Here is a 27,992-nt window from a genome sequence, read left to right on the forward strand (position 1 = left end):
AAATGCCACTTCTAAGAGCCACAAATTAATAATACCATTAAGTCTTAATATAATTGGCTTTGTGGACACTGTGAGAGCCGCAAAAACCCAGTTCTATTAATTAGTGAAAATGACAAATTTGTTTCTTATCCTAAGGTCAAGAAGAATCCTACCAAGCAACTTGATGGGCCACATGCACTTGATCATCTTTTTTGATATATCAATGTTTTTAAAACCAGATTAGTGATTGAATCGATTATCTCACTGATTTATTATTTGATCAAAAAATAATTGATTCAATTTATTATCAAATTATAATAAATTTTTTAAATAATATTATATTAATCAATAGATTTTGCTTAAAAATTTATAAAAAAATAAAATCAATCAAGATACATAGATTTATAGTAATTAGAACATATTTTTTTCTAAGGAGTGACAATTATTCACTTGATTTCAATTAAACAATTAGATAAAAAAATGTCTCTATCTCATGATACAAAAAAAAAAAACATAATTCTACAAGTCATTGTCTATAAAAAACATTTCAATAAATATATGATACTTTTTTTTCTTTTTTCATTTATTTTTGAACTTATATTTTCTTTGAGCAATGTTATGTATACCTATTTTTGATACATAATTCATGTATACAGTGATATGTCATCATGTAATTAAGAGATTTTAAAACATATGTCATCATATGATAAAGAAATATTCAATCACATGATAACACCTCATCTGTGTACATAAATTTTATATCAAAAATAGGTACACATACTTTTATTGATTTTCTTTACAAACCTTTAGAAATGCATCACTTTAATTTAAAATAATTAAATTACTCAAAATAATTAATTTTTTTAAAAATACCCTAAATTTTGGTCAAATTTGGTTATATTGGTTTTGACTGGTTTATTTGATTCACCGGTTTTGATTAAGTCAATAAGTAAATTATTTTTTTAATGTTAATCAAATCAAATTTAGAGTCGGTTTTCTGTTCAACCAGTTGAATTTGCTAATCCAATTTAGTTTTTAAAACAGTGGGATATATAGCATTAATTCTTTCATTTGCTTGTTATCACTAATGCCATAATTACTATCATTATGTGGATGTGGTCAAATGCCAAATATTTTTTTGGTAAGTCAATAAATAATGAGTAATACTATGTGTATCTATTTTAAGTATATAAATACATATATACTTACTTGTGTTATCATATGATTGAATATTATTTTATTTTTAATTCAAAATCTCTCACACATATAATGACAAATATAAGTATGTATATATTTATATATCCAAAATAAGTATACATAATTTTATTAATGAATAATAATATATGTTATCCATATAAACTTAAGTGTAATAATGTGATTGGGTGATTCAGGTCCAGCGTTACTCAAAAGATAAACCAACATTCTAAAATTTTCATCCACAATCTTAACAAGAGGGGCAAAGGACTATTTTCACCCAAATTTTAGTTGAAATTCAAAAATACACACATGACAGATGAAAACTCAAACAACTACTCATAAATTAAATTTTGTTAAAATTTTAGGTTAGAGGAAAGGGTAAATTGTTATTTTATCTTTAAACCATAAAACCCTAAAAATTTACAATTCCCCCCCCCCCCCCATTTTTTTAGTTTAAAAACTAACAATTTTTCTTCAAAATTAAGTTTTAGAATATTCACTTTTCCCCCTAAGGTTTTGATTTTTTGCCCAAACCTTTCCCTTTCTGACAATCAACACTGTTCAGCCATCCATCTTCCTTCTTTCAGACCACCAATCTTTCATTCGATGCTTAGAGGCACGGATCTCAGCTAGCATCTCCTTATCTTTTTCGCGAATTTTCCCCTCTTCTTTCACTCAATTCATCCCCTTGACATCGTCCAAGCATCTGTCGTCATCCTCCCAATGTCTCTCGTAGTCGTTTGACATCATCTCATCGTCGTCGTTGTTGAATCGAGCATCGTGAATGAGATCAACAAATTGCACAACGTCACCCATACGTCATTCAAATGTGATAAACGGGTGGTCATCGAGCATCAAACAAAAGATGGGTGGTCGCTCTTCCTTCTTCTTTGGTTGTCAACGAAAGATAGGTGGGGAAAGCTAGCTTTGGGTGCTGGAGAAAAAAACCTTAAATTTTTCAAACACTAGAGGAAAATAGTGACTTTTCAAAATTGTTGTACGAGATGAAAGTCAATTTTCAAAACTTTAAGTAGATGAATGAAATAAAATTATTTTTTTTTTCATAGTATTTAGGGCTGGATTCGAGCCGAGCCAGCTCGGGCTCGAGCTCGGCTCGGCTCGGTTCGAGCCCGAAACGAGCCGGGCTCTGCTCGGCTCGATCGAGCTCGAGCCGAGCCCGAGCTGGCTCGGTCAATTTTTTTTTAAAATTTTTTTAAATTTTTTATTCAAAACGGCGTCGTTTTGATTTATATATATACACAAAACGATGTCGTTTTGATATGAAAAACGAGCCGAACCGAGCCGTTAACGAGCCGAGCAGAAAACGAGCCGAACTCGAGCCGAGCCGAGGTCAGCTCGAGTCGAGCTCGAGCCGAACTCGAGCCGGCCATAAGAAAACCGAGCCGAGCCCGAGCTGGCTGCGAGCCGAGCTCGGCTCGGCTCGAATCCAGCCCCAATAGTATTGTTAAAATAATAATTTTACCTCTGTCTCTAACAGAAGTTAGTCTATAGGTGAGTATTTAGGTTTTTTATCTTTCGTAAATGTGTTTTTGAATTTCAACTAAAACTTGAATGAGAAATAGTCGTTTGCCCTAACAAGAATTAATAATGACAAAAATCTCTAAGAAATGAAAACAAATTTTCTGGCACAAATTCATTTTGATTTTAGTATTATATACACACATAAAAGCTTTTCAATCATTTTGGATCTTTAATTTAGATTAACTTTGACATTAATTTTTTTTCTTATTAATGTTATTTTAAGTTTTTAAAATTGTCATAAAATTCAATGGAAATCCCTGAGCCAGCTCTAGTCAAACAAAAAAAAAAAAAAAAACAAAAATTGCTTTCCATGTGAGCACCTCGGTAGTATACTCGATCGAGTCTGAACAAGTAGCCCAACTAAAAATCGGCTTGAATCTAAACAAATCAGCTTGAGATCGGCTTAAGAATGAGGCAATGAGAAACTCTGGGACTGGCACCACTATCAAACTTGGGAGTTTTGTTTTATGAAGAAATAAGCTGCTGCAGAAACTAGTCCAATTCGCAATGCCATGAAAACTCACTTGCGGTTAAGAAGCCCAGCATCCATCGTCTGGACGGCTCCACACTGAGATGTTGAATCTCCCGGTGCCGCATCAGCCTTATCGATAGAAGCATTTTTTATAGTCTTATCAGGCTGGAAAAAAACAAAACACAAAGTTCAGACCTATTTCCAGATACAACATTTTGATTACTCATTGTAACAATGAAAAGAGAGGAATGGAAAGGACAAGGTCTAGGTAAGTATTTGAAGCCTTTCTACTCCGATCATATGCTAAAAAATTATTGCCTGCTACACAGAATGGAAACCTAAAACACATAAAATTGAAGTTGACAGGAGTTTCTACTGAAGTAATGGTGGTTTGCTTTCCCATCCCAATTAGTACAAAATGAAGAAAATGTCAAATTGGAGGTAAAAGGACATGGGAATGCCAAATGAAGAGTGATTCAAGACCATGGTCTTAAATTAACAGAATACACACTCTATGAGCATACACAAACCATGTATCGTTACTTTAGCTCCCAAAAAGTGAAAACCAATTTTCCATCGGTCAAGAATTCCTTAGTTCCAACTAGTTTAGACCCCTAACTACAATTATTAACAGCGAGAGAAAGACAGAGACAGAGGGAGAGGAGAATATATTTGAGATAATCCTAACAACACACCATATATGTTCAAACATGGTCCAAATAAAGTAGTTACCAAATTATAAGAAACACAGCTGATGTTTGCATAGACCTAGTGTAAGTGAGACAAAAGATGAAAGAATAATCATAAATTATCCACATCTTGTCATTGAATGTGCTAATAACTAATTAAGAAGAATAACGAATTAGTAAATGAATACCTCAGAAACAGCACCTGACAATTCAGTTATGTCTTCCTTGCTTTTTCAAGCAGAAGAAGCAATAGTCACATCATGCTTACCAGGTCTTTGTAGGTCTGCCACAATTTCATAGTCATGGCTTTGTTCTCAAACGTTAAAGAAGATATCTGCAAATACCATATAAAAAAAAATTTCAATCTGAAGAAATTGTTCTGAATGATTTAGATTGGGGTAAAACCATTGTTATTTCCAATGACAATTGAAACTCTCTCCAACTAAATCCTAAAATCTTAGTTCCTGTTAAGCTGCAACAGAAAATCTTAGAAGAGAAATCAAGTCAGTGCAAATGTAGGACGGCAATATTTGCATCTTATATGTTGTATGAACGTGAATAAAACAGACAGTTAAAACTCAGGTAAACTCATAATTCGGATCTTAAATAACTCAATAAGTATCAAGAATTTCTGATTTGCAGCATCTAAATAGAGTATAAAGGTGAAAGATGACAGGTACATGGAAATACCAAAGGTTACTAGGCTTTTCTGTGCTCTGAAATGCAATTTCTCTCAAGTTTTTTCAGTGTCGATATAAAGTGGTAGAATACTTCATACTTTGTCTATCTAATACCCAAGTGCTAAACCACACACCCGCCCCTCAACAAGCACCAAGTGACAACAAACACTCCAAAATATCAAGACCAATTTTGAGCATGAAAACAAATCTATTATGAGAGAAGTTCCACACCTGCAGATGAAGGCACTCTATTGCTATGGCCAGTAGCAATGACAGATTTTTTATTACTTTTGTTTGTATACCAATGTCCTTTGCAGTTGCCAACTTGGTTTCCTCAACTTGATGCAAAGATGCCTCCACACATTCAAGTTTATTCCGCAAAAAGTTTAATTCCTCGCTTAGCCCAGCATTAGCTTCAGATAATATGATTAACTTGTCCTCTGCACTATCAGCCCGATTGTTAGCTTTTGAAACTTTCAACTTCAGATCCTCAATTAAGTTCTCCGTATCTCTGATTGTAGAATACAGCATAATTTGCTTTCCCTGGCCAGCTTCAGCAGATGCAACAGCATGCCGTAGCCGAATATCATTTTCCCTCAACTGCCTCTTAAGAGAATCCACCTTATGATGTCCTTCTTTTAGCTGCTTCTCAAGTGAATTCACCTTCTGACTCAAAGTGAAGTTCTCAAAATTGGCAAGACTTAATTTATCTTTAGCTTCCTTCGAGCAGCTAGTCTGTACTAGAAGCAAGTCATTGAGTTTTGCATTTCTGCTTTCTAGCTTCAGCAAGGCATTTTCTTTTACTTCCAACTGTTCCTTGGAACCATTAAGCTTCAACCTTAGTTCAGTTTTTCGCTGAATTGAACCATTCATCTTGAACTAAACAAGCTCAAGTGGACCAAGTAATTCTTTAGAATTTCCCTTCAAGATCTCAGCTACATTCTCTGCCTCAAACAACCCTTCAAAAGCGTTTGTAGCTTCTTCTTCCATGTCAAATACTTCTTGTTCAAAAGAGATTAGTCTCAATTTCAGCTCCTCATTAATTTGTCTTGATTCAACAAACATCTTTTCAAGATCCATCTCTCTTGCCAAAGATTTTTCTAGCATCCCCAAAATATGTCTTTGTTGTTCAGCAGTTTGCATTTTTATTTTCACTTTCATGTTCAACAGCTGATAACCTTTGGAAAATTCTGTACCCTGGAAACCATTCCCTGTCAATAGCCATGCAATAAAAAGGTTAGTCAATAATTTCAAAATTTTCTGCTTACATATTGCACGTTTTTTTCCACATAAAAAGGACACATAATCAGGAAATATATATATATTTTTTTTCTGATAAGCATGAAACAACAATTTCTTTTTGTTCCATGCATCTTTATCAAGAAGCAGCATAATTTAGCCAGTCAAACATGACAATACCTATGGCCTGTGTTTCATTTCTCTTATATCAACAAGGCCTAAAGCCTGTAGTGTCCTCAGGAATTAAAGAAAACTTAAAAAGAAGAATTTTCTCAGCCATGCATAATCCAATTTCACATTGGTTTAGCAGCCCAGTGTTTCAGGAGATGTATATCAGTCCCATTTTTATGAATTTCTAAATTAGTTTCTTTTAACACATTACCCAATAAAGAAAATAAAATTGCTAAAATATAGTTAATAAATTCAATAGCTTACAGTTTCCTTCTTCATATAGACATGACAAGGTCCTATGAAACTTGGCAGATTGCTTTTTAATTTCTGAAATCTGTTCCCATGATTGCTTCAATGAATTTTCAGAATCTACTAACTTCTCTTCAATTTCCATGGAAGTTCTTCCCAAGTGCCTATGTGAAGATAAGAGCTCACAGGCATTCATAATATCTAGTTCAAGATTGGTCATGACTCCAGTATTCCAGATAAGAAATCAAATTCCAGAGCCTTCTCAGAGGAATCAGCCAGGATATGCTCTCTGTCTGAAGCAAACACTTCAAAGTCATTTTCCCTGGTTGCTACATGCATCATTAATATATCTAAGTTCACTAACTCCTCTGAAAAATAAGCTATGTCTAATTCCACTCTACTTACAAACTCGCCAGCTCTTCCTATTTCACCGACCACCTCAACATTAGATGACACTCCCCAAAGTAAGTCAACTCTATTCAATTCTACCACTAGATCACCAACATTGACAAAAACAGACACATTTGTTTCCCTGTCCATATCAGTATCCATTTCAGTAGTCTACTTGGGCTGCCAGTCCCAAGACCTGAAAATTTAAAAGTAACAAGTTAGTGTAAGCTATTGAAAGAGAGAAAAGGAAAAAAATAGAACTGAGGGATGGAGATTGATACAGTGAATGGAACTTTCTTTTGTTTATTCATCTTCCATTTATGTTGCTTTTTCATTATGATAATTCGTACACTAAACTAAAAAGATAAAAAGCACTGTTAAACCCTGTCTTCTTGCTGTGCATAGCAATAAAACATCCCAGCCTTCAGGGGTTTGCAAAAAGTTCAACAAGCAGAGTCCTTATCAAGACTAACAAAGATTCAATGACATCCAAGCCCAAAAGGGCCAAAAAAGTTTCAAAAGTTTGTATACAGTGCACATCCATTAGATATAATTAAAGCCTATTATTTACTTGAGTATGCAATAGACAATAAAGAAAGATCTAACTTGCTATAGCAGGTCTAACAGCCAGTTTCAGTTTTGGGAAGCATACTTAAAGGAATATTATTTGTCCGGGAAAGGTAGATGTCGATGACATTATCTGTACTGGTCTAAATCTGCATCCAATCCAATTCTCCAACAACATTAATCTGATTCCCTTAACAAAACCCACTCAGAGATAAGAAAAATGCCCACACATATCGTACCCACTCCTACATTACAGAATTTCAGAAATCAGAATTCAATACTTCACAATATTCCAAACTCCAAAACTAGACATGCACCTAATAAACACACAATGCATCTTTTTCTTTTTTTTTTTTTGGTGCCATATAGTTCTCAAGATTTTCCATTGTTCACCGTTACTTGACAAAACCAGAATCCCATTTCCCACATCAAATAGGCCCACTTATTTTCCAAAAACAAAAGTAATGTTAGTAAATATATGAAAACTAAGTCCAAGCAATCATGAAACCAACTCTTCCCAATATAACAACCTCCTTCACCATAATGAATTCTCCATCTGCAACCCCCCATTTATCACTGCAACCCAACTTCACAGCACAAAACTAACTACTGAAATTGTGTATGCAGTTGTACCCTACAGAACACATCTAAACAACACTTCTCACACACAGACCCAAAATTTAAGCATATAAAGCTATCATCCTTGGAAAAATCATTACCTCTACAATAATAAGTCCTATTGTTCCAATAAAATAAAAGCATGCCCCACATTCAATGATCGATTACTACATTATTTTAGAAAGTATCAATAACCCATTTCACAAATTCACGTAAATAAACAAAATATCAACTCAAAGAAGCTAAAAAGTTTCAAAGCCCACATACCAATGCCATAACATGCAACATATCCGAACTTTATTAAGAATAAAGCCAGTCTTTTTTTTATAACCAAGGATCCGCGCGTATTTGTTGGATAGGTAAACTTGGAACACAATAACCGAATTTACAATAATTACACCAGATAAGTCAAGGTTTTACAAATGTAGCACACATTAGAACTTCTAATGCTCTACCAGTTTGGCTAACCCTTGCGGTTATAAAGCCAGTCATTTTACGTCAGTTTCTAAAGAAAATACTAAATTAATAACAGAGCATAAATAAAAATGCTTGTACCTTGTTTTTTACAGAGTCGGAAAGCAGAAGAAACAGACAGTAACTCTAAGGAGTTCCCTTTTTGTAAAATTTCTTTCACCAAAAATGGAGGTTAGGCGGCAAATTTGTTAAGAGTGATCGAGTGGTTTTGGGGCCTCATCGATGGGAGATTAATGTGACACGTGTGCATGAACATGTGTCACTCCTGTGCTTTTGTGTCCATGGAGGAGGAGAGGAGTTGCTGAAACTTGGAGTATTTTTCGGGTTTCGATTCAGTGGATACGGGCATAGATACGGATTCAAGGTATTGTTCGTATTTTGGTTTGGTTTGAACACACGGTTTCATATCCTCTAAATAAAAATTCAACATTTTGAGGATTAAAATCGATTATATAAACCATATTTTTCCAAAAAAAAAAAAAGCATCTTGTTGAGTTATTTATAAATAGAAACAAGCTTAAAATGGATTCAAATTAAGTCGAGTTAGAATATAGAGTAATCTGAGATTAAGCTCTGCTAAAGGTATGTATAGTTTAGTTTAGTATAGTTTAGAATTTTTTTCAAACTAAATTGAACAAACAGTTTGAAAATTTTTTACAGCAAACCAAACTAAAAAAATATTGTTAGGTCTGATTTGGATTATAGTTTGAATCATAGTTATTAATATCTACGATATATAATACGTATCTTATGATATAATACGGTATTAATAGAAAATGATATGTATCATAAAATGTATTAAATTAATATGATATAATAAATGTATCATATAATATGATATGTATCTTATGATTTGACACATTATTGATATAGATCAATACACTTTTTTTAAAGAAAATGATGGCACAATAAAATTATATATGAAAATTTTTAAAATGTTAATGATGTTTATAATATTTTCCAAAATGATTATATGTTAATTATAATTATGTTATTAATATTTTATTATTTTTATTTTTAAAGATATATCATATGATATAATACACAATATAAAAAATTAGGTTTTTGATTCGATTATCATAATTTGAACCTCCTAAAATTTTTTATATATATTAAAGAAATAAAGTGTACAATTTAGTTCAGTTTGGAAATCGCTAAATTTTAATCAAAACGAAAAAAAATGGTTTAAAAAATTTTTAACCTAAATTAAACCAAATTATAATTTTGAAGAAATTCAGTTTGGTTTTACAGTTCGAACCAAATTATACAAACTTCTAAGTGCTCTACTTATTTGAGTTGATCGATTGATGAAGTCAAAGAAGAAAAAGAGTTGGAGATTAAAAAAAAAAAACTATCACCAAAGAGGATAAATTGTTAGTGAAGCCAGTTTTGTTGTGTCAATATCAATAAGATGAGCTTTAATACAATAACTCGAATAAAACAATATTATATGTACTCAGTTTTAAATACTCATTTAGTTATTCAAATAATGTATTATTATATGATTAGGTATTATTTTATCTTTAATTTAAAATTATTTAATTATATAATAATACGTTATTTATGTCTTTAATTAAAAATTCAAAATTAAATACACATAGTTTTATTATATTACATAAACAAATTTAAATATGATGATGTCAATCAAACATCAATCTTAAGTCAAACTTAATGAATTAAAATTTTAACTTAAATTTAATTTATTTAAATAAAACAATACGCTGAGTCCAAACCAATTCGAATCACATCTAACCCTAACCAAAGCAAACCTAAATCCACAATTCTTATTTTACTATGACTAAGTAAACGAGATATAAATTAAGTTAAGATTAATGTAAACTAATAAGCACGTAAAGTAAACATGAAAACGACACCGATTTAAACACACAAAAAAAAACAGACATTAGTGGAGGCGATTAATTATGTTGGTGACTGACAGACACCTACCCACCTTGGTTTAAATTCATTTGCTTTGCTTGTCACCGCGTCCCATTGAAAGTGAAATTATTTATTAATTATTAATTAGGGATCATTTTTCCACACAACTTCTCATGGGAGGGTCGCATAATCTATCTTAAAGGACAAATAACAAGTGGCCAAATTCAACCCACTTGTAATTTTACTTTCAATAAAATTATGTGTATCTATTTTAGATATATAAATATATACATATTTATATGTATCATCATATGATTAAATGATTTTGAATTAAAAATAAAACAATAACCAATCATATGATGACACATATGAGTGTATATACATTTGTGTACCCATAATAGATACACATAATATTGTTCTTTTACTTTTGATTTCTATTATTAGCCATATTGTGGCCCGATTGATAAAAGTAATGACAACTTAACATGATTGTAGCTCCCTAATTGGATTCCTTTATCACCTTATTATATTTAAGAAAATTTTACTTCATTTTCGTTCAACCTCAGCCTCATGTTTAATGTATTCTAATCTTTATTACTGTTATACTAAAATTAATCTTACAAATATAATTATTATACATAAATTAAAGATAAAATAATATTCAATCATATAATAATATATTATTATTTAGGTCAAAAGACTATTTCCCACTCAAAGTATGTGCATTTGCCAAGTTTTTCTTTGTTAATTTTGAAAATCTTATTTACCTATCCAGAGACTGTTAAAATTAATTGAGTCTGTTAATTATATCATTTTCCCTATAGGATTTTCAATAAAACAACATACAAGCTTCTAAACAAGTTTTATTTTTTATAATATAGACAAAATGATAATTTTACCTTTGAAACCGTTAGTTTTAACCGTTTACAGGTAAATAAATAAGATTTTAAAAATTAACAGAGAAAATCTTGAGAAAACAGCATATCTTGGGTGGGAAATAGTCCTTTGGCCTATTATTTATGAATAAATTTTATTAATTACACAAAATATTATAACAAAAATTTTGGGAAACCTTGCATCTAGGTTCGTAATATATCATTGTGCCTTGTAGCCTTGGTGTTCACACGAGCTGATTGTATACAAGCTCCTAAACAAACATTGCAATAAGGTGTCATAATTTGCATCATGTGATTGCAAATATAAGACATAGTGATGAATCTGATACAAAACGATGTGAATTTTTTTAATAACTATATTCTAAAAATTAATTGTTAAGATTCAAAATCTCGAAACTAAGGTTAAATCCATATTGAAACTATTCAAATCTAATGAGTTACTAATAATGTTATCATTTTTCATCTTCTTCGATAATTTTTTTTTTACTTCTTTTTAAAAAAATCTTCTTATTCTTCATCTTTAGCAACCGTTCTCTTATTTTCTAACAATTTTATTATCCCCATGGGCCCAGACTTTATATACCTTATATTTGGATTGTGTCATAGTGTAATTGATGCTTTACTACAAGCCTATGATTAAGAGACAAATCAATGTTATTTAATACAAATATAGTATTCCATTACGCCTTTCAATAATCAAATCATGCTATTACATTGGATGCTTACTAGATTCCTTATACGTATTGCTCACTTGCCCACCACACGAGATTTGCTTCTTCAAATTGACATTAATTAAGGCATAATTATATTTTATAATTGTTGTTTTGAAAGAAACGCCTTACAGAATATTGAGAATTATTGGGCTCCACTTGGATAGAGAAAAGATGTTAAATTATGTGGTCCATATAATCCAAGTCATCCGTCAATAATGTAAGTACTCCCATTAGTTCTTCAAAATTAAGATGGCAATGCTACCTATGCATTTGTTAATTTGGATATAAAAGATAATGTATTATTATATAATTAAATAAATTTTATTTTTAATTTAAAATTATATAATTATTAATATTTTAAATAATATTTATTATAAAAAATATATAATTTTATTGATTGTTGTCTTCAATAAATCATTGCCGAAGAAAATAAGTTGAATTTAATTGTAATTTTTAAAAACATTGGGGGGAAGGCAATGCATATGGAAAAAATTTATGACCTTAAACCCGAAAAAAATTAGTTTTTAAATTAAAAAATATAAATTTAATAATTTTATTCTTAATAATAATAAAAAATTTTGGTTAAAGAGTGAAAATTTAAATTTTTAATAATTAACCAATAAAAAATTAAATTTACCTCCAACATTTGAGTAAGAAATAGCCATTTGGCCTTTCATCAAATTCATACCGAGTTTGTCATCAATGACGAACTAGAACGGTGCCACTTTTAAAACATGATTGGGGCGAAGACCAAAAAGTCTGATAGTTATAAAAAAGGAAAGCTTTAGAATACTGCCACGTGCAGCATATTTTCAAATAAACGACTCGTATTTTTTATTGGTTCATTTTCAAGTCAAGTTGCCCACCACCGCCCAGCCACCATACGGCATAATTAATATTTTTGTTTTCATCTAAATTAATCCAACAATAATTAAAATAAAACAAATTCTATAATTTTATCATTTATTAATGGCCAAATGACAATATCTCACCCAAGCTTTGATGAAATAACTTTCTCACCTTTAAGATTTGAAAGTTTATTTTCTTACCCATCCATTAAAGTTTGACAGTAATTTAAACATTCAAAAAAAATATATTTTTTTACACACACATATATATAAAATAAGGTTAATATCACTTATATATCTATTATACATACAAGAGTTGTTAGATACAAATATATTTGAGATTCGCGAAAAAAAGAGACATTTTAAAGTTGATGAGAACTCTAAAATCTAATCAAATCGAGACTCATTGACAACATCGCAAGAATGATAATATTAAGAGAACATTTTATAAATCTAGTTTTTATTATTATTAACAATGAAAGATAACAAATTTATAAATTTTTAGGGTAAAAACTTTTGTTTAACTTCAACAAAGACGAAAGATAAATTTGCCTTTCTACCAATTTTATAAAAAGAGAATTAATAGATTTTATTAATAAATTTAACTATTTGGTAAAAAAGGAAACTTTCAACCTAAAAGGGTGGGAAAATTCTTTCATCAAAGTTTGGGTGGGAACTAGCAATGGTTTTATTAATTTTTAAGGAATATCAGAATTTGGTGGTCTTCGTCAGGGCAAAAAATGGGGGAAAAAAAAAAGAAGGTATAAATACGTACTTACAGTGAGGCACACAATTTTTACCTTACGGCGCAGTACAGCTATACGTACAGGTATAGGTCAAATCAGACGCTATTACGTGTAGCATTTCTCTCATCTCTTTTCTTTTATAAATATCATACCTTTCTCCCAATTCAAAACTCACAACAATATGTTTTTTTCTGTGAAAATTCCCAACTCCTTTCACAATTTAATCTCTGTTATCTCTGTTTCCAGCTGAATTTTGTTATTTATTTGTTCGGATCTCCTGCGGATTCGATCGATTGTTTTGGGACTTGTTTGGGATCAAAACAAGAAAGATTTTTATTGCGGTTTTATGGGGATTTGGGTTTTCTTTTAATTGTGTATATTTGTAATCAGATTGTGTCTATTGAAAGAATTCTGTTGTATTAGAAGCTTAAATTTTGAAGCTTTTTTATATCTGGGTATCATTTTTCTCTGTGGCTGTTCTTAATTTAATTCTGGATTGTTGTATTTGATTATTTCTTGTAAAGAAGACATCTGCCATTTTATAGCTATCGAGCACTTGATTTCTCAATTTTCCCCTCTTGTGATTGTAAATTTGGGGATTATATTAATTTGAGCTAAAAAGACCTGATTTTTAGTCAATATACTCGTCAAATTCAGTTCCAAGTCTTGCAAATTTCTCAGGTTTGGACTGATAAATACATATAACTTGAATTTAACTTTTAAAGTTACTGGGTTATGAATTGGATGCTAATTATGTGTTTGGTGCGCACAGATATTGTTGGGGTGTACTACATAATTGAAGTCTGAGATTTTGTGAAATTTGGTTGTTGAAAGATGACAATTGGAAACATCTCTCCAAAGGAGAAGAAGTCAAGGAGGAGCAAGCAACCTGTTGATGAGAATGCTCCTTTGTTGCCCAAAAGGCAGGAGGAAGATGGTGGTTTTGATGAATTTAATGGAGGTTCCTTTACAGGGGCTGTCTTTAACTTAGCAACTACCATTATTGGAGCTGGAATCATGGCCTTGCCTGCTACCATGAAAGTTCTTGGTCTTGGTCTTGGGATTGCTTTGATTATCTTTATGGCCATATTGACCGAGGCTTCAATTGAGTTTTTGCTTAGGTTCAGTAGGGCGGGGAAATCGGTTTCTTATGGTGGTCTTATGGGTGATGCATTTGGAAAGTCGGGGAAGATTTTGTTGCAAGTTTGTGTTTTAGTCAACAACATTGGTGTACTCATTGTGTACATGATTATCATTGGTATGACTATATTTTATTGTTTGTATCATGTTTTTGTGGTGTTTTATATTCATTTCTGCTTTTGATCTGATATTTTGCTTGGAGTGATTTTTTTGTTTACTCGTTAAACTTTTTGAAGATTTTAACACATACATCGAAAGCTCTAACTCTAAGTATGTTGTATTAATTATTATTGAAGGTGATGTGTTGTCTGGAACATCTTCAAGCGGAGTTCACCATTATGGTGTTCTTGAAGGATGGTTTGGAGATCACTGGTGGAATGGGCGTACTTTTGTTCTTCTTATTGTAACACTTGGCATATTTTCTCCATTGGCATGCTTTAAGAGAATTGGTAATTGACTTACCTTCATTGACAGGATTAACATATAAGCTGGTTTCATATTTTTTTTTATATGAAAATTGTTGTATCTTTTCTTAATTTAGTGATGCTGATACAGGAAAAACATCCTTTAGACTGTACATGCTTACATTTGAAAATTTTTTTTATTATGTTTGAATTTCAGTATTATGTACTGCTTTTTGGCAATATAGAAACACAGCCTTTGGGCCTCCTTTAAGTTAGATTTACATTTGACACCAAGTTCTTAGAGCTTGTGGTGAAATTTCATTGTCTATTTGTTTTTGCCCACCCCATAGTTTCTCTGCATTTGTGCAGTTGTTATATTGAATGTTCTTTGTAAAGGAATTCTCTATTAATTGAAAGGTGTTACTGCTGGGTCCTTATTGCCACATGCTGAAAACTATTGGGTAAATTGAGATGATCTTCATCTGATTGTTTAGTTGTATTATAAATTGATCCCCTTATAAAACACTATTTATTATTTAATGAATTAATAGTGACATGCATAAATTTTACGAATTATTGGTATATGTGGGAGCATTGAATTTAATATTTTTGTTGTTTACAATGCCTGGGATCATCAGAATCTTATGCATCTATTCAGTTCACTGTAAAATTCAAGTTGATGATGATGTTCAATTTATTCATAAATTTTTAGCCTTGGCCATCCACTTTGTTGAACTCTCACTGATGACATGTGCAATTTTGTGGTTGCAGATTCTTTAAAGTTCACATCTGCCTTATCAGTTGCATTGGCTGTTGTGTTTCTTGTAATCACTGTGGGCATTTCAATTGTGAAGTTGATCAGTGGAGGGATACAAATGCCCAGATTACTGCCTGATGTAACTGATTTGACATCTGTCTTTAAGCTCTTCACTGTAGTTCCAGTTCTGGTCACAGCTTTCATCTGCCACTACAATGGTAAGCAAGCTGATTACTTGTATGACATTGGCATGCCTGGAACCTGTTAGTTGTTGAAATCTGATAAAGTTTGAGTAGAAGGACCAATTTGGTTTTCATCATGTTTATCAATTATTGATAAGAAAAACTATAGAATATGAATTAATATTGATAATGAGACTGAGTTACAGAAGTGGATCTTATACTATAATGAGTGTCAAAACCCCCAGGGGTGACCACCCTTTAACCTATTGGGTTGGGCACCAAATCAAAGCAACCCGTATATAACGTCATTTGTTTCTAGGCATGTATATTTTTGCAAATTGCAATGACTTCTATATCTAACTCTGATTTATGTTTTCCCTTCCTCTGGATTGATTATTTTGTAGTTTCTTTTATCATGATTTTACTGTTATGTATAATGAGTAAGACTTTTTTTAAATTTTACTAGGTTAAAATAGACTTGAGAAATTTAAAATGTCTATGGGGTTTCTTTCTTCAAAGGCCTAGCTTAGTTTAAACTTCCTTCAGGAGGATTGTATTACTCTCAATTTAAAGTGCTGTTTCCCATTAACCAAATGGGTAAGTGCTTTATTTGTAGCACTGATCTCTTGTACACTTATCTTACAGTTCACAGCATAGATAATGAACTTGAGGATTCTACTCAGATTAAAGGAGTTGTGCGTACAGCGCTTGCTTTGTGCTCAACTGTGTACATAACAACAAGTTTCTTTGGGTTCCTTCTATTTGGTGACAATACTCTTGATGATGTGCTTGCAAACTTTGACACTGACCTTGGCATTCCCTACAGCTCCCTGCTTAATGATGCAGTTCGTGTTAGTTATGCTGCTCACCTCATGCTTGTATTTCCCATTGTCTTCTATCCATTGCGGCTCAACATGGATGGCCTCTTCTTTCCCTCAGCTAGGCCTCTAGTTTTGTCTAATGTTAGGTTTATACTGATCACCATCGGGCTCATTGCTGCCATCTTCTTGGGTGCAAATTTCATCCCCAGCATCTGGGACGCTTTTCAATTCACTGGAGCAACTGCTGCAGTCTGCATTGGTTTCATTTTTCCTGCTGCCATTACTCTCAGGTGAATTTTTGACTGTGAAATTGAAAGTTCGTTTTTAACTTCTTGAAGACTAGGTTTGGCATAAGTTTTCCATGTTTAATTATTTTAAGGGTCACCTGTGCAATATGGCAAATTTGTTGGCCTGAGTTTCCTTGAGAAAAAAAACTAAAAATATTGTTTCCAAACATAAGATGTAGAATCTCTATGAAATTTTATAGAAATAACTTGGAGGAAGATGCAGGCTAAAGGGCTGTGTAGTTTTTTGTTTAGCTATGATATACAAGTTTTATGCTTACTTGAACTTTGGGAAACTGGTGTGCAAATAAATGAAAAAAATAGTTTTTGCTTTAATTCTTCATTACATTTAAAACCCTGGTTTTATGTTCTCTGAATTTTCCTTCTGCCATTTCAGGGATCGTCACCACATAGCAACAAAGAAGGACAAGATCCTTGGTGTTTTCATGATTGTTCTTGCTGTATTCTCAAATTTAGTGGCCATATACAGTGATGCCTATGCCTTATTTAAAAAGAACCCATCACCGCGTGAATGATCTATCATCTTACTCCTCCGAACCAGGTGGACGGAGAGGTATGGTCATATTTTCAATAGGATATTGACATGGGCAAAAATCCCAGCAGAAAATTCAGGTTTTCTATGGAGGTTAGTTTAAACTGTAATTTAATCAGAACTGTCATCCTGATGTAGAAAGTTAGTTCGTTAAAAGGAGTGTGTTAGTAGAGGTCTGTATACCCTCCTGTGTCAGACCATTGTGTTGTTTGATGCTTGATGATGTATTTGGTTTGTTGTTTGTACAAGTACAATTGTATAATTTATATTTCTATCGCACTTTCCTTCATTCCCCCTGTTACTCATATGATGATGATTGTATAGTTTTGTTGAGTGATTGTCGGCACGGGTGTAAACAAATCGAGATGGTCGTGATTCGGTTTGTGTCAAGCCAGATTCTGTTTGATTATTGTCAAGTTGAGCTCAATCTTGAACGACTAAAGTTTAGTTTTTTATTTGAATTTGAACTTTTTGTTAGTTGGCTAAGTGAAAAACCTTTGATAATTTCAAATTGTGTTTATATTTTTAAAATTTTACTCATAAATTTGGAACACGAGATAATAAATAATTGATCATTATTAATCTCCTTAATATTTTTTCACTATTGATATGAATATTCATAATATTGATTTTATTTGTAAATTGATAGTTTATATAAATTGTTTATATTATTAAATAATATATATATATATATATATATATATATATATATATATATATATATAAGTGATATGATTGTTTTTATATATATATATATATATTAAACTTATTATACTAACAAATAATTTTAATAATATTAATAATTAATAATAAATTATTAAGGTATTTTACCCACTTAATGTTAAATTAAACGACGCCGTTATACACCATGAGAAGAAACAGGCCGTTCTTCGAAACATTCAACTGATTTACTCATTCAGCATGGCAGCGAAGGAGGAGGCTGAGTCCAAGGCAGGAGACGAGCTGGGAAAGTCATTGAATGTTCTCTTCACCAGCATATCCACCATGGTCAAATCTGAAATCCAGGTCAGATGTCAATCTAACTGTAAAAAAGATATATTTACAGGAAATCCAAACCCTAATTAAATACGTCAATATTGCTGCTGTAGGAGACGAACGATACTTTAGAACTTTTGAAGATGATGAATCTGAAAGTGGCGGATGAGTTCAAAGGATTCGGCGATGTGGCTTCTGGATTAAGAGTTTTTGTGGAGCAGTTGAAGCTGAAAAGCAGAAGCTTTGATGAGTATGTTCAACAGATTGATGCAATCGAGCAGCAAGTCACGCAATTAGAAGCCGTGATTTCGATGCTTGATGAATATGTTTGTTTGCTAGAAGCAAAAATGCGGAGTGTTTATCAGCGTCAACATCCACCTTTGTCTTCAGAATTGAGCTTCTAAGGTTGTCTTGAAATGATTCTGTACAGTCTAGTTCCAATGAAATGTCGTTATTTTTTTTTTTTCATGTAAATAAATTTTGCGACTTTTTGGAAGGAGTCGCCGAGATGGCGAATTCCAGGTTGCTCAAGTGCTGTCGCGTCGCGGCGGTGAAGCCTGGCCCGGACTGAATGATGGATCAACCTGTTACGGTATTTAAATTATCTTTAAACTCTAAATTAATAATTAAAAAAAAAGAAACTTTTAGGAATCAAATATACATTACAACTGTACTCTTTTCCACCCTCACTTCCATGTTCATCTCTTCTCTAGCACTGATTCTACTTTCAAACTCTCAGACTCAATATCTTCATTTCTGGTTCATTCTTGCAATCATATTGTTGTTTCCTTGCCGATTAAACATTCGGTCATTTAAATTGAAAATCGATGCCATCATGCTGCAGTCTCCTTCCACGGCTTGGCTTGTTCTCTCTCCAATCTTTTTCACACGTCTTTGTCAGTCTCGATTGCCTTCGCTCATGGCTTCGTCAATGGCAATACTGGATTGTAAAATGCAGTCACAAAATGTAAAATTTTTTAATTTTGATTTATAAACATAATTTTTTTTTATTTCTTCAAAATTTATGGAAGGTGAAATTTATATTATTAGTTTTTTTTTATTAATAAAGTTTAATTTTACATGAAAAAAAATTGTAATTATAAGATTTTAAATTGTTTGTGTTTATTGATATAGCAAGTTCACCAAACCAAACATGGTAAACTCGAGCTCGGTTCAAATATAATTCTCATTTTTTAGCCGTAAATAACTTGACCCCCTTGTTCTGACTGAAGCTAAGGTGTAGCAATATCAGCCAATTGCAAAAGAAAGATTTGAGATCACACTAAGGCATTGTTCAGAAGGCTGGAAACTCTATGTAGCACAAACCTTGCAATATATATCTCATCTTCACATTTCTTTCTTTCTTAATTGTATGACATAACTTTTGAACAAGATGAATTAATTTACCCTGTAATTAACAATGCCATTACAGAGAGCAGTCAAACTACTGCATTTCTACATCAGCATATTCTCTAGAACCGATGGCGGCAGCGACTAACAAAGAAGCAACCATTATCCCTCCGTTCAGATCAGCTGCAACTGCCTACATCCCCTAAGTGAATCTATAAAATCAACTGTCAACAAGCCGCTTCAAGTATCTTAGTGGTTTGAACTCTCAGCTTTCTACTGAATATGTGACTGCTCTGTGAAACTGGAATTTATGTTGACTGCACAGGGCCATCAGAATATCTGAGTTTAAGACCAAGCGAAGATATACAATGCTGTACAGTGATCTTGTTGATGCTGTTTTCAATATATATACAGGCGAGTTTCCAAGACCTGCCATGTATTCTGATAGAACAAGTTTTCTTCCCTGAATCTTGTGCTACATGCCAGAGATTAAAAAGGGATTACTCTCATGTCAGAAAAGGGAGAGGCTCTTCTATGCAATCAATTGAAGAAATAGGGCGACTCCAAAACATCTCTTAGATCAAAATCTCCCCTCTCCGGTAATGGGGGAAACGACAATGTAGGAAATGAATGCTGAAAGCTCTCCAATAACTATGCACAAAACAAACAATAATTTACATTACTACCACTCTGAAAGAAGAGAGACCACAATATTCACACTCCTTTGGTCTTTTATGTATTTATTTTTGGTTCCGAGGTTATTGAATATTTGCAAATCTGATATCATGTCTACTTTGCCTTGAAAAACAATGATTAATTAAAGAAATGCAGGTACCATCAGGTTACCGAAGCCTACTGCCTAAATACACAAGTATACTTTTTTCTATTTTTCATTTAAAAAGAATAGCCGACCAGCCGAAAATGCAGAACTAGGACAAAAATAAGTTGGATTGGTAAATGATAATATCTGACAATGGACAAGTTTTCTATTTAAATAATTTCATTAAGATTACGAGGTGAAGATACTTACATTCTCTAGTATCGGTTTTTCATAAAGTTCAACAAACTTTTCTCTAAGAATCCTGTTCATTTCATCAACATCACATGCATGCGTCCAATATGAATCATGAACGCCTGTAATTATATACCATTATACAACAATAAGAAGTTTAGAAATTAAGTAGCTAAATGACAGCAAACACAATGAAAAAGCACCTGCAAAATTTAAGCCTGCATTTCTGCAGGCAACAGCAGTCATCATCATATGAGAACTATCCAGGGAGTGGACAAAATTTGGTGGGAACGCTGTCCTTTGTCGCCTGACCATGACCTATGAAAGAAAAAGAACCAACATTGTTTGAGATTTGGCTAAGAAAATTACATACTAGAGATTTTAACGTTGATCTCATGTAAAATCCTAGAAATTGATGAAATCAAATCACACTACAGAATATCATGATTGTCCCAGTAGAAGCTGAGATCCAAGAACAGAACCACTTTTTCGGTGCCAAAAGCAGGTTTTCATAGAATTTCATATTTAAGTGTTCTAGGCATAGAAACAACACCACTCAACAATATTCATTAAATAAAATAAATAACTCATCAACAAGATAAAGAAAGAAAAAAAGATTTTGTCTCATGGTTACCAGAAGGAAAACAGACAACAAAGGCACATACCTGATCAGTTTCACGTCGTAGAGTTAAAATCTGAAGGGAAGTTTTGACCTGAATCAAATTTTTGAAGAAGGTGACTCAACGTGTTTTCAAGTCTTCACAAAGGTGATTAGAATATTAGTGATGTTATCAAATACTTACAGAATGCTTCCCTAATTTTCGGTAAGGTTGGACAACAGGAAGGCCAAGTGGGGTTGTCCACCTTACTGGCTCATTTTCAGATGCAATAACCTGCAACAAATAAAGATTTGTAATCATACTTCATAGTGTGATTACCTAGCATATTTCAAACTAGTGTGCTATAGACATTAAAAGTAAGACACCTTTGCACATTCACCAAGCCAGTTCATGATAGCACGTGCAGCCTCAAACATCTCTTCTAAAGCAGTTAAAGTTACCTGTTCAAGGAGAAATGTCCAATCTTGCCATTAAAGATAAAATCTTCACAAGAACAGACACTCATGGGATTTCCTAGAGCAAGCACCTGAAATCTGAGTATTAAAGGCAAGTAGAACAAAAAGAGTGCTTGTGTTACCTTTGCAGCATAACAAGAAGCACCAAATGCCTCTGTATCATCCACAATCGCACTACGTTCCTTCAGCCTTCTCTTGATTTGCTCACGAGCACCAATGTAAGTCACCCCGTATACTGATGTCATCACTGTCTGCTTTACTAGTTTCCTATCCACCTAGATGATGTCCAGACATCAGAATCAACTACCAGTGACAAGACTTATCCATTGGTTTCTGAGGCATTTTTATTTAAGAAAAAAATTGAAATGTCAAAGATAACTGATACTTTTCAAGAATTAAAATTATACTTTCTTTAAAATAAAATTTTATCAATTAATTACCAGTAAACTCTTATATTTATATAATTATTTAAATAAACAACAATTTTTTATACAGATTAATTTTATGAAAAGCTATATTTAAATAAATCATATCAAATCAACCTTAAATGGCAGTGTACACTCCCAAGTAATTCTCTCATGAATTGTAGTATATAGTCCACTTATATATCTGTTAAATGATACCATTCTAATGAAAAAGAAAAAAATTGGCTGAAGACCTGGCTAACTAACATCTTTGCGTGCAAAGCATTGGGGAAAATAGCAGGATCCTTCTGGGCATCTCTCCGCACAATATCCAGTACCCTGAAAATAAGATATGGCCTCTTATCATCATATAGCTTCCTTAACTGACTCAATTAGAAGTTTAATGGGTATTCTACTACCATATATATTAGTTATAAATAAAATTATACGTATGGATTTTTAAGCAGAATCTACTACTAAACAAAAATAAGAGTATATTTAGTACAGATGTTAGGTTATAATGTTATTCTTATCAGGACTATATAATTGTCAGTTTTTCTGGTTTTCCAGCACTGCATATCCAATTGTAACGCCAACAATTATAACAAGCTCTTGCATAACAAATTACATAATGTCAAACAAGTTTATGGCTGGCTTGCCCCCTGCTTTAACCCCACAGGAATTCAGCATCTACTCATGGAGAGTTTCCATAAGACTACAGTTATAAAAAAAAACTCGGTATGGTTTTGTGCTCACTGCAGCAACTAGTTCTAAATTTTGCTCAATCTTTTATCTAAAATTAAAAGCTTCCTCTATTCCAACAGAAATTCCAGAGTTCAGGAGACTTCCTTCATCAAATCGAAATTTAATTATGTCACTAATACTATATTCTTTCTAATTTTCAAATTTTATATACCTAAGCTTAATGAATTATTTCAACAAAAGCATGCTTATCAATGGTTACCTCTCTTCTTCCTTTCTTTAAAGACAGTGGAGCTAAGGAGAAGACATTTAAACACTCATTTGAATCTCAGTATTCCAATAAAATAAGGAAAGTTGTGACCTAAAGGATTCATTTTTCACAAAGAGAACAACAGCCTACCTAGCAGCTATTCCTGAGTAAACATCTGCAGGCTTCTCTCCTGCAACCAGGTTGACAGCGGCTGCTCCCAACTGAAAGAGAATTTCAAATTTACAAAATAATATGTAGATAACAACTTAAATCCTAACTGCTAAATGAAGAAAAACCACAACCTTGTCTCTTCCAAGTGCAGCATAGTGTTGTAAACCATTGCAGGAACCATCCTTCAAAAAACAAAGAGGAAAAAAAACTTCAGCACTACAACAATAATAATATACCAGATTCCAACAAGTGCGTGATGAATAGTGTGGATAGATTTGAGATAATGATATTATAAAGAAAAATGTGATAGAACAAATGATTGTCATCCATCAAATGCATAACATTCTAATGAAAAATCCAACATATAACACAATTTCAGCATCTCCGGTTGTTGACAAACACACATTAGCTTTTTGTTTGAATTGAATAACCCAGCATAAGAAACAAATTCCATCAACTTTTTATACTGAAAATACACACAAAAAGAAGTACACACACAAACACTGAAGCGAGAAAGAGAGTATAGCACACAGATATTTTATGCACCAACTGTAGGCTAAACTCAGGGTAACTCCCTTACACATGATCCATCTTTCCTCTAAAGAAGATTAAAGACTGTGTTTAAAGCAGAATATATAAATGTGACATCTACCACATCAACTTATCATGTTTTCTCCCAAAATCTAAAGATTCAGTAAAGGAAAATTTCTTAGTAAGATATAAAAAAGGTTAAAAGAGCATATCCAGGGACAAAATGAAAAGGGTACCTGATGAACAGGAATATGCGATATAAATGTCTCAGCAGAAGAGCTTCTCAAAGCTTCGGCAAGATTCATGCACACAGCCAAGCACTGGAATGGATCTTCAGCCTTTAACCACCAATGTTTTCCTTCCAGAGGTCTGTCTGCAGAATCAAATATATCATCCAAGTGGTTCTCAGTGAAAGTCAATCGACCTTCATGAGATAATTTGTCCACACCATTAGCATATAGATTAGCTAGGTGTATCTTCAACCAGTGTAAGCCAGATTTGCCAAGAGGACGTCCCTCTGCAAACTCCAAAATACCACGACACAGATCTGAACCAAGATGATTCAAATATGGATGAATGGGGTATGCACGACCTCGAAAATCCAGGTTGTGTGGGTAATAAAAACCTTCTTCGTCTTTCATTTTCCGAGCTACCTGCTCCCCCGTTGAATAAAGTTCACATAAATCCTATGAGGAAATGCTATTGATTATTGCCATAGATTAAGGGATATGATCTTACTGAAAGTTTAAGTTCAATGTCACAACGTTGAGAATGTCTCTCCTTATTCTCCTTCTTCACAGATTTGACATTCCACTTCCATTTCCTAAGCAGTGTTTCATCTTCTGTATCTGGCTTCTCTGGTAAAGGAATCTGCCATGTTGAAGTTGTCAGCTATGAGTCAATCAAACTGACCTCATAAAAGATATTGAACAGGAAAAATAAAGGATAAAACAAATGGAGTAACTCACATCATTACGATCCACCAAATCAGCAAGACGGCCTCCACTACTCCAAATTCTATCTATGACACTAAGGACCCTCTTATTTACCCTCCATTTGGTATTTCCAAGCGTATCTAAGGCCTGAATAGTTTTTTAGACAAATTATTACATTTAAGCATTCTTTCTAAAGTAGATTCTGCAGATCAAATAGAATAAAATATAAAAACAATTATACAGCAAATCTAACTATTTTCCAAACCTCATAAATTGGTTGTAGTTGCTTCCTGGGGGCCCTCTTAACTGCTTCACGTTGTTGTCGAACTCCATGTACTCGCATAACATAGGATGGAAAAAACAAGTGTGCTCCTTTATCATAACTGGAAGGGATATAAATATATGGGGCAAAAAATTAAGGGTAAACCATGCAAACTGGAAAAATTGGCCTGACAAGCTGTTTATACAGATTTCTAAAAAGCATGGTGAACTTTTTAAAAGCTATGTTTGACCTCCATTATGAAGATATATACTGAACTTCCAACTTATCTGGTTTCTGTCTTTGGATTTACTACTTAATGCCTGATCATTAGAAGAAAGATTCAATTTCAATTGACCAAGCACTTAGGTTTATGTAAGTATATTTAGTCACCAAGCTCGGTAAAGTTTTAATAAACTCTAAAAGCAATGCAAAAAGTTGAAAGGTAGATAAGAGAAAAGGAAGCAAAACTGGCAACATAAATTTAAGATACCGTACCCTGTCCACTTGACTGGAGGCACCAACATTGGCATATAAGGAATCACCGTATGCCTTGCCTGTTGAAGAAAAAACTTCTTATAGTTCCTCATGCATGAAAAAATGATGCAAAGAAAAATAACAACTACAAAATTTTGAGGACAGGAAAACCCAATATCTCCAGAATAATGAACTACAATAATGGCAGGATTCACTCACAATTTTTGCCAGCCCTTTGTGAACTAATGGGTCACATTCAATAACACCAAATTTTTTGCTATTGGCCCTGTTCAGAGAAAAGCCAAAAGCACCAGTTTGAGTGAAACCAGACAACTATATCTGTCTAAGGGATGGTGAGGCATGATCACTCACTTGTTTCCTTTTATTCTTATTGTATGCACAAATGCAGGTCGAATATCAGGTGGACTATCAGCAAACTGATTAGCTGCAGGTTGTATATAAGCTGTTTCCATCAACAACTCAATCAGGCGGCTTCCAACCTGGAAAGTGCAGGACCAACTAGCATAAATTTAAGAAGCATATAATCAAATAATATGCAAATCATACTAGACATTGTAAGAGAGCATGGAAACCTTAGCCTTCACATCAAGGGCCCACGGTTTAAAATCATCTTGTTCCTTAACTATCTGCCTCACTGCAGGAAGCTTTTGTTTCTTAATCAAATTGGTAACCATTTTTCTCAATTTCTTCATTTCAGTAATAGCAGCAGCAGATTCTCCCCTTGCCACTTCAGTATTTTTATTGACTTTTTTCTTTTTTGTTTTCTCCAAAAACTTGTGAATTCTAACCTGAGGAAACAATGTTACATCAGCACTCAGATAAAAAGAATAAAAGGAGTGAGAGGCCAGAATAGCATGCCTAAACACAATGCGCTATGTTGACACAAAGCTAGAAAATATCAAGTTTTACCATGGAACATTCATGCCCATGTTTACATAGGCCTATAAGAATCATACTCAATCATACTTAAACAAGACTGACAACTACAAGGATTAAAATCAAGAGAGCCAGATATTGAATACAACACTAAATCTCACCCACCTCCTGCTCAATAGCATCACCAATCATGCAAGCAGCTGGTACAACTCGAGTTTGCCCATGATCACCTCCAGTCATCAACAGCCCCATTAATTTATGCATTGTAATAACCGCCATCTTATCAGCTGGCAACTGATCAAAATATGGAGCGTGCGCCAATCTATTTTTCCCTGTTCGAAAACTTTCTTGTTCCTTGACAATAGCGTCCCTCATTGGTTCAAACCATCCCAAAAACAATGACTTCATATATGGCAAATTTGGCGCCAGTTTTTTCTCACACATATCCCTCAGAAGCTCCGTATATTCTTTGGCTGCTTGTTCCCATGCCTCAGTTTCAATCTTCACTTGCCTTCTCCTAAGCATTTGATACTTTGTCGACCCCATTCCTCGCCCAAAATTTTTACTTTTTCTCTTACTATTCACTTCCTCTTTATGCTCTTCTTTCTTCATTTCTTGCACCAACTCCTGAATTTTATCAACAACTGACACATCTTCTTCAACATCAGTTGAAGAAACAGCCTCGGCTACACTGGCATACCCTCTTAAACACAACCCATTACCCCAATCATCATTCTTAAAAACTTCATAACATGGCCTCCTCAAATAATCCTCACGACCAAGAATCTCACTAACCCGACTCGAACCCAGCTCCAAACATCCAAATTGGCACTTTTCACGAAAAATCGAGTCTTGAGAAAACCCCAGAAAGCTGTAAGCACGTGAAAAGGGTTTTCCGCAATAAAGGGAAGATCTCAAAATTGCTTGCCTAGCAACGTTTCTCCACATAACTGAGGAAATATTTTCTGGGTTGTGATAAAGAAGTACAGGTTTACTGTTATTACAGAGACCCGAAGTATGAAATTTGTGGGCAGAGGATATAGGGGTTTTGGTATTGGACATCAATTACTAGGAAAAATTGTTTTTGGAGAATAAATGATGGAATATAAGTTGAAAAGAAGTTGCGGATGAAATGAAATGGCCCGGTATCATAGAGAAGAAGAAGTAAAACTGGCGGCCTTAAAGTTAAACCCTGCTTAAATCTTCGTTTTATGGTTTGGCCTTTTATCTACCAGTTCATACTTGGTTCAGATTTTTGTCAATGTCTACATAAAAGAAATGAAAAGGATGGGATTCCTGTGTGATTTTCAATTCTTCTGGGATTCCACATGATTTAAATTTGATTGAGACGAAACTTGAAAGATTTCTCTAGATGGTGTTAAGAAGATACAATAAAATTATGTATAATAAGTTTGAATATATAAATAAATAAATATTATATGTG

The 27,992-nt window shown here is 33.1% G+C and overlaps 3 protein-coding genes and 1 pseudogene across 4 annotated transcripts; 2 read left to right on the forward strand and 2 right to left on the reverse strand.

Annotated features, from left to right (window-relative positions):
- Positions 1-2,891: 2,891 nt before the first annotated feature.
- On the reverse strand, positions 2,892-8,633 carry LOC123225406 (annotated as a pseudogene).
- Positions 8,634-13,510: 4,877 nt separating this feature from the next.
- On the forward strand, positions 13,511-17,778 carry LOC123225949 (amino acid transporter AVT6A-like). The gene is made up of 6 exons (XM_044650329.1): positions 13,511-14,029; positions 14,121-14,606; positions 14,785-14,937; positions 15,664-15,867; positions 16,477-16,942; positions 17,334-17,778. Exons 2-6 carry the CDS (start codon positions 14,183-14,185, stop codon positions 17,470-17,472), a joined length of 1,386 nt encoding a protein of 461 aa, XP_044506264.1. The 5' UTR covers positions 13,511-14,029; positions 14,121-14,182; the 3' UTR covers positions 17,473-17,778.
- Positions 17,779-18,338: 560 nt separating this feature from the next.
- Positions 18,339-19,080, forward strand: LOC123225695 (biogenesis of lysosome-related organelles complex 1 subunit 2-like). Its single transcript, XM_044649808.1, has 2 exons — positions 18,339-18,515; positions 18,599-19,080. The coding sequence occupies exons 1-2, from the start codon at positions 18,411-18,413 to the stop codon at positions 18,887-18,889; spliced, it is 396 nt and encodes a 131-aa protein (XP_044505743.1). The 5' UTR covers positions 18,339-18,410; the 3' UTR covers positions 18,890-19,080.
- Positions 19,081-19,867: 787 nt separating this feature from the next.
- Positions 19,868-27,922, reverse strand: LOC123225694 (DNA-directed RNA polymerase 2, chloroplastic/mitochondrial-like). Of its 2 annotated transcripts, none has more exons than XM_044649806.1 (19): positions 26,714-27,922; positions 26,245-26,460; positions 26,024-26,151; positions 25,871-25,937; positions 25,673-25,731; positions 25,181-25,298; positions 24,949-25,062; positions 24,719-24,850; positions 24,217-24,633; positions 23,581-23,631; positions 23,429-23,499; positions 22,581-22,665; positions 22,045-22,197; positions 21,833-21,907; positions 21,651-21,740; positions 21,513-21,560; positions 21,051-21,165; positions 20,866-20,969; positions 19,868-20,310 (listed from the first exon to the last, which is right to left on the reverse strand). In XM_044649806.1, exons 1-19 carry the CDS (start codon positions 27,608-27,610, stop codon positions 20,101-20,103), a joined length of 3,150 nt encoding a protein of 1,049 aa, XP_044505741.1. In that variant the 5' UTR covers positions 27,611-27,922; the 3' UTR covers positions 19,868-20,100. The 2 variants fall into 2 exon arrangements, with proteins under 2 accessions (XP_044505741.1, XP_044505742.1); XM_044649807.1 differs by having other exon boundaries at positions 19,868-20,486.
- Positions 27,923-27,992: the final 70 nt, after the last annotated feature.

Source organism: Mangifera indica, chromosome 9 (genome assembly GCF_011075055.1).
Source record: "Mangifera indica cultivar Alphonso chromosome 9, CATAS_Mindica_2.1, whole genome shotgun sequence".
Lineage (NCBI taxonomy): Eukaryota > Viridiplantae > Streptophyta > Magnoliopsida > Sapindales > Anacardiaceae > Mangifera > Mangifera indica.

Excerpts from the sequence above, each read along its gene's own strand:
- LOC123225695 (XM_044649808.1), top strand. The coding sequence starts at position 18,411 with ATGGCAGCGAAGGAGGAGGCTGAGTCCAAGGCAGGAGACGAGCTGGGA. Across the intron at positions 18,516-18,598 it reads TGGTCAAATCTGAAATCCAG|GAGACGAACGATACTTTAGA; the intron begins GTCAGATGTCAA and ends TTGCTGCTGTAG.
- LOC123225949 (XM_044650329.1), top strand. The coding sequence starts at position 14,183 with ATGACAATTGGAAACATCTCTCCAAAGGAGAAGAAGTCAAGGAGGAGC. Across the intron at positions 15,868-16,476 it reads TTTCATCTGCCACTACAATG|TTCACAGCATAGATAATGAA; the intron begins GTAAGCAAGCTG and ends CTTATCTTACAG. Across the intron at positions 16,943-17,333 it reads CCTGCTGCCATTACTCTCAG|GGATCGTCACCACATAGCAA; the intron begins GTGAATTTTTGA and ends CTGCCATTTCAG.
- LOC123225694 (XM_044649806.1), bottom strand. The coding sequence starts at position 27,610 with ATGTCCAATACCAAAACCCCTATATCCTCTGCCCACAAATTTCATACT. Across the intron at positions 24,851-24,948 it reads ATTTGGTGGATCGTAATGAT|ATTCCTTTACCAGAGAAGCC; the intron begins GTGAGTTACTCC and ends TCAACATGGCAG. Across the intron at positions 21,561-21,650 it reads GAAAATTAGGGAAGCATTCT|GTCAAAACTTCCCTTCAGAT; the intron begins GTAAGTATTTGA and ends AATTTGATTCAG.